The 5,840-nt window shown below is 46.5% G+C and overlaps 1 protein-coding gene across 1 annotated transcript; it reads right to left on the bottom strand.

The window, feature by feature from the left end:
• Positions 1-1,273: 1,273 nt before the first annotated feature.
• On the bottom strand, positions 1,274-3,268 carry LALBA (lactalbumin alpha; the record flags this gene model as incomplete). The annotated part of the gene is made up of 4 exons (XM_081084316.1): positions 1,274-1,395; positions 2,131-2,206; positions 2,653-2,808; positions 3,136-3,268. 4 exons carry the CDS (start codon positions 3,266-3,268, stop codon positions 1,335-1,337), a joined length of 426 nt encoding a protein of 141 aa, XP_080940442.1. The 3' UTR covers positions 1,274-1,334.
• Positions 3,269-5,840: the final 2,572 nt, after the last annotated feature.

The following is a 5,840-nucleotide window of genomic DNA, read 5'->3' as shown; positions in this document are numbered from 1 at the left end:
CAGGAGAGGCTCCCACCACCACCGCTATACTGGCAGCCATTAGCCTGGCTTATGACTGAGCAGAGCTCCCCCATGTGAGAGCACCCTGACCACCAGAGGGCAGCTCCTGCATTGAGCATCTGCCCCCTGGTGGTCAGTGTGTGTCATAGTGACTAGTCATTCCCAGTCTTTCTGCTGTTAGGGTCAGTTTGCATATTACCCTTTTACTATATAGGATAGAGGCCTGGTGCATGGGTGGGGGCCGGCTGGTTTGCCTTGAAGGGTGTCCCGGATCAGGGTGGGGGTCCCACTTGAGTGCCTGGCCAGCCTAGGTGAGGAGTGATGGCTATTTGCAGCTTGTCACACCCCCTTCAGGGTGAGGGTCCCCACTGGGGTGCCTGGCCAGCCTGGATGAGGGACTGAGGGCCGTTTTTAGGCTGGCGGGCAACTGAAGCTTCCAGCCTCTTCTTTATTTCTTTTCTTTTTATTCTGGGATTTATTTACCTTCTATAATTGAAACATTGCTGCCATCACTGGCGCTCCCAGCTCTGAGGCTGCGGCCGGCTGAAAGCAGGTATCTGGGATTTGTTTAGCTTCTATAATTGAAACATTGTTGCTTTCAGGCTCAGAGCCAGGCCCAGCAGGCGGGGAACCTTGGCTTCCTCCATCACTGGAGCAAGCAAGCCTCCTGCTTGCTTCAGCTGCGTGGCTGCCGGCCGCCATCTTTGTTGGCAGTTAATTTGCATATCACCCTGATTAGCCAATGGGAAGCGTAGCGGAGGTACGGTTAATTACTCTTTTGTCTTTTATTACATAGGATTCCTTGTATATTATTATTTATTAGTGTTTATTTCATCTCTCTTACTAGTTCTTTGGCCAATTTTGGATCTCTTCCATAGTTCCTTAAATATTCTAGGTGATCCATAAAAGTTTGTTGACTGAGTTGGCACAGAAAGTAAATCCATCTTTCTAAGTTCAGCCTATTTCCTTTCCAGTAGAGATGGAAGGTAGCTATGATCTATGGCTTCAGTATCCATCCACACACCCTATTCCCTCTCCCACCAGGAAGAAAATACAACCAGCCATTCAAAATCAGATCCTTTATTTAAGACAGAGGTAGAATCCATTGTTGTAGTGAAAGTGCCACCAGGAGCATTCAGCATGGGACAGAAGTCTAGAGCACCAGTCACATACCCCAGAGAACTGTCCTCCCATGTCCAACGGTGTGACTACAGGGCCCACATCTCAAAGGCAAATTAGCTTCAAGAGAGTAGAAAGATGCAAACTGGGGTATCTTTGGGGAAGGGGAGTTCCAGGAGCAGAATAAGAACAGAAGAAGCAAGAACTGTCTGTGCTCACAACTTCTCGCAGAGCCACTGTTCCAGCTTCTCAGAGCAGAGTGGCTTATGGGGCAACCTGGTAATGGAAAGGAGACAGAGCAAGTTGGCTGACTGGATCTTAGCTTAAACTTCCATCTAGCTTTATCCTCAGGAGAGCTGAGGTGGAACAGTATAGGTGAAAAATACAGAAAGACTTTCCTAGCCAGACGAGCCACCTAGTGGAGTAGGGTCCTTTTTTAAAACTAAAATAAAATAAAATAAAAAATTGCAGGGCTAGAAAAGGTATACAGAGGTACTGAGGGTTCACTTTAGGGTCTAGGACAGGGGTGGGCAAACTTTTTGACTCGAGGGCCACAATGGGTTCTTAAACTGGACCGGAGGGCTGGAACAAAAGCATGGATGGAGTGTTTGTGTGAACTAATATAAATTCAAAGTAAACATCATTACATAAAAGGGTACGGTCTTTTTTTTTTAGTTTTATTTATTTCAAACAGGCCGGATCCGGCCCGCGGGCCGTAGTTTGCCCACAGCTGGTCTAGGACTATACAAGTAGAATCAGATGTTCAAGTCTAGCTGAAAGGAGGTTGGGTCTCAGCCTTCTATGGGAAACTCCTATTAAGACAATTGCCAAACAGGAGTGGAGTGATGGAGGCTTAAAACTTGGAAACCTGAATCTGCTCGATGAGTGTTGCTTTGGAGACTATATTCTAGATTAAATGGCCAGAAGATAGAGAGGAGAGGAGTGGTGCAGGAGTTAAAGGGGTGAGAAGAAGAACGGGAAGGGGAAGTAGAAAATAGAATAGGGACTCACCAGTAGTCAATTCCGTCACTATCCAGGATCTTCTTGGCACATATCATGTCATCAGTAAGGTCATCATCCAAGAATTCTGGAAATAGTTTGAGGGAACAAAATGAGAGAGCTGAGTATTATCCAGAAATGTAATGAGTTTTTCTCTTCCCTGGATCTAGTAGGTCTGGTCCTTCTCTGGAAGCTTATGCCTATTGCCTTTCTACATAAGAAAGCCAATACAGAAATCCAGTGCCTCCCCTAGCTGAGGGGCATGTCTGGAGGAATTATCAACCTCATCAACTGACTTACTCTGAAAATGCTGGGTATCAGACTTCAAGACTCCCAGACAGCTCAGATCATCTACCTATAAACTTCAGGGGACTGTTCGGGGATTTGGTGATCATGAACAATTCTAACAGCCTCTTACATAGCATTCTCAATTCAAGTCCCAAAGTTGATGTGGAGTCCAAGGCAGTGAATCCAGAGATCATCCAGGGCTAGGCTCCAGAAAAACAGAGAAACGGGATAAAAGAGGCTACTCACTATCACAGGAGATGTCACAGATGTTCCTTGACTGTATCTGATTGTCCCTGCACCAAAGTTTATTATTGATCTGGAAGAGTCCATATTCTGTCTTGCCATTGTTATTGACTATGGTTTGTGTGTCATAACCACTGACATGAAATATGTTACAGATCCCTGGGAAAAGAGGAGAAAGGTATCACAGAAATGTCCAGGCATAGCATAAATGAGGACCTGTATTCCTAGGAGAAAATGGCTCTCCAGCAAGTCTTCAAATATGGCAAAGCAACAGAGTATCTTGATGAGATCAAAAGAAAAGTTCCAAAAAGATCAGACAATGGGAGAAAGAAAATATAGGAGTATAAATGTACTAAACATGTAAATAGATCAACACAAGAGGATTATTAGATATTTGGATGAAAGTAAGGATGAAAGGGGCGGGAAAAGAGGGTGGAGGAGAGAAGCAGAGAAGAGTGGGATGAAGCAAGGCAGCAGAAAACTCACATTCAGGTAGAGTGACGCCTCCATAGCCATCCATGTCTTTCAGCACCTGGGACAGCTCACATTTTGTAAATTGCTTGGCCTCAAGGGCAGGGAACAGAATGCCCACCAGGAGCAGAGACAAGAAGGACATCATGTTGGCTTCCCCCAAGAATCTGAAGTGGGCGCACCACTCATTCTTCACCTCCTTTTATTTGCGGAGAAAGCCTCATGAGCCCTGGCACCAGGCCCTACTTCTAGGAAAAGGATGAAGAAAAAAGAGTTGTGCCACACAGAAACACTGAGCCTGCCAACTTCCTTCCGTAATTTCACCCCACTTTTCCTTCCCCTTCCCTAATCTCTAGTCTATACCAGGTATTGTTTTTTCTCTGTCCAGAGATAGTTCCAAGCATGATCCTGTTCCGCAGTTGGCTTGATTTATAACTTTGTTTCTTGTGGGGTTGGTTCTAGGAAGGAGGATGTCCCCAGCCAACCTCAAGAACAAAGGAGACCTCAGGGGTATTATGAGTGAGGCAATCAGAACATACAATGAAAGTCCATGGCCAATGCCCCTCTCCCCCTACAGACATACAGATTATGTATAAGGATTATATGTCATTATATGCCATGGTCCCAGGATTAGAACTAGCACTTGTCCAGTCAACCCAGGCATAGTACAAAGCCAAGGAAGAGTCCCTTGATATAGTGGTTCATGGCTGAGGGCTCAGGAACGGTTATAAAATATGGCAGCACAGACTTTCAGAATCAGATATAACTTGGATCTAGAGACTTACTACTTCAGGAAAACAGACAACTTGAAGAGTGTGTGTGACAGTACATATTTATGCGTCCTCTGCACTATTATCAGGCTCCCACCCCCACCCCCAAACCTGATTCTGCACTGGCATTCATTAAAACATTGTGTAAACCCAAGACTAACAACTTGTAGCAGATTTGTTCATGGGTATAGAAACTTGTAGACACCCTCAGAATTGGCCTCTGTAGATTAAAAATAGCGTGACCCAACCCAATAGAAAAACGGGACTTAAATCACTTTAAGATTAGGCCAGGATATACATGGATCCTATAAAAACAGATTCTAGGTCTGAGCTCTAAGATCAGTGCCCCTGAGCAAGTGGAGGTGAGGGTACTGAGTCTGAATAATTCCTTCAACTTGCTGGCAACAAGCTCCATGTACCAATAGCTGTTCGCCTCCTTCATGCCAAGGCTCATCCTCTGAACATACCTTCTTACATTGCAGAGAGGTGTCCTTCCCAGCTGAGCTATTTAAGACTTCCAAACGTAAGGCATTGCAAACTGTATATTCTACAACTCTTCGGAATCAGGGAAAACTCCTCTTGGTTTTATCCCATTTCTGTACCATGGGTAACCAGTATATGAAGTAACATGAGTGAAATGAGTGTGGAGATCTTGGAGTGCCAAGAGAGAGGAGGAGAAAGTCCTGATAGCAAAGAAATACATTTTCAGAAACAGAAAAAAATGCTGTTACTGAATTTCTCCTTCACTCCACCCTAAGGTATTGGGAGAGGTACATGAAGGACAGGAATAGGAATTCTTTACACTAAGCAAGTATGGCTGAGAATGTGACTGGGAATGAGAGGATGATCTTGAACCACGTGTGATAGGGACACATTTAAAAAGCTAGTCCTGCCCAGCTGGTATGGCTCAGGTCATGGCTCGATTCCCAGACGGGGCACATACCTAGGTTGCAGGCTCAATCCCCATTGTGGCATGTGTAGGGGCAGCAGATCAGTGATTCTCTCTCATCATTGATGTTTCTATCTCTCTCTCCCTCTCCCTTACTCTCTGAAATCAATAAAAAAATAAAAATAAAAAATATAAAAATTTTAAAAAGCTAGTTCTAAGGACTAGTCTTTCTAATAGTGGAGTCTAGTGTAAAATAACTTCTGTCCTGGGCTATGAACTAAGTGCCTGTGATAGAATAAACTAGTGGGCCAGGAATCACAGGGACTTTCTATACTTCCAGTCAAGTCAAGACTTATGGCAGTAGCCCGCTTGCCTATAATTTGACTAGAGGCCCGGTGCACAAAATTCATGCACAGGTGCAGTCCCTACGCCTGGCCGGCAATCAAAGCATGAGCATCTGGTGTGGAAGGGCAGGTCCCAGCTGACCTCTGGGCCCTGGGCAGCACCTGGGCCCCCAGGTCCCTGTGAGCCCCCATGCACCTGAGTCATGGTGCCCAAGTCCCCACACGGAGATGCAGTGAGCGCAACCAGACACCACATGCTGGGGTGCAGCATGGGCCTCTGGGCCACCCAGTGGTGCCACACAGAACCCAGGCAGGCAGTGCGCTCTCTCCCAGCCATCCTCAAGGCCAGCTCCTGCGTGAAACCACGGGGAGCCCCACCGGCTCCTGCAGTCCCGATGGCTGTGGGCCTGGCTCACCCAGAAGAGGCATGGGTGCAAGGTGGACTCCTTGAGGGTGCCTGGCACCTAAACGCGAGCCCTGGCGTCCCAAGGGGAGGTAGCAGGGGGAGTGAGAGCGAGCTCTGTAGGCACCCCGCATTCTCACCACGCCTCTGTCCCCGTCACCCCCACCCCCAGGTAACCAGAGAGAGGTTGCAGTGTGTCACTGACAACCACCATGTTCCACGCTGCCTCTAATGGTCATCGCATGTCATAGCAAGTGGTCGAACTCCTCAAGGGGACAATTTGCATATTAGGCTTTTATTATATAGAATTACCT

The sequence above is a fragment of the Myotis nattereri genome (genome assembly GCF_964212035.1).
Source record: "Myotis nattereri genome assembly, chromosome: 2".
Lineage (NCBI taxonomy): Eukaryota > Metazoa > Chordata > Mammalia > Chiroptera > Vespertilionidae > Myotis > Myotis nattereri.
The sequence above is the reverse complement of the archived record's forward strand: the minus strand, read 5'-3'. Positions and strand labels throughout refer to the sequence as shown.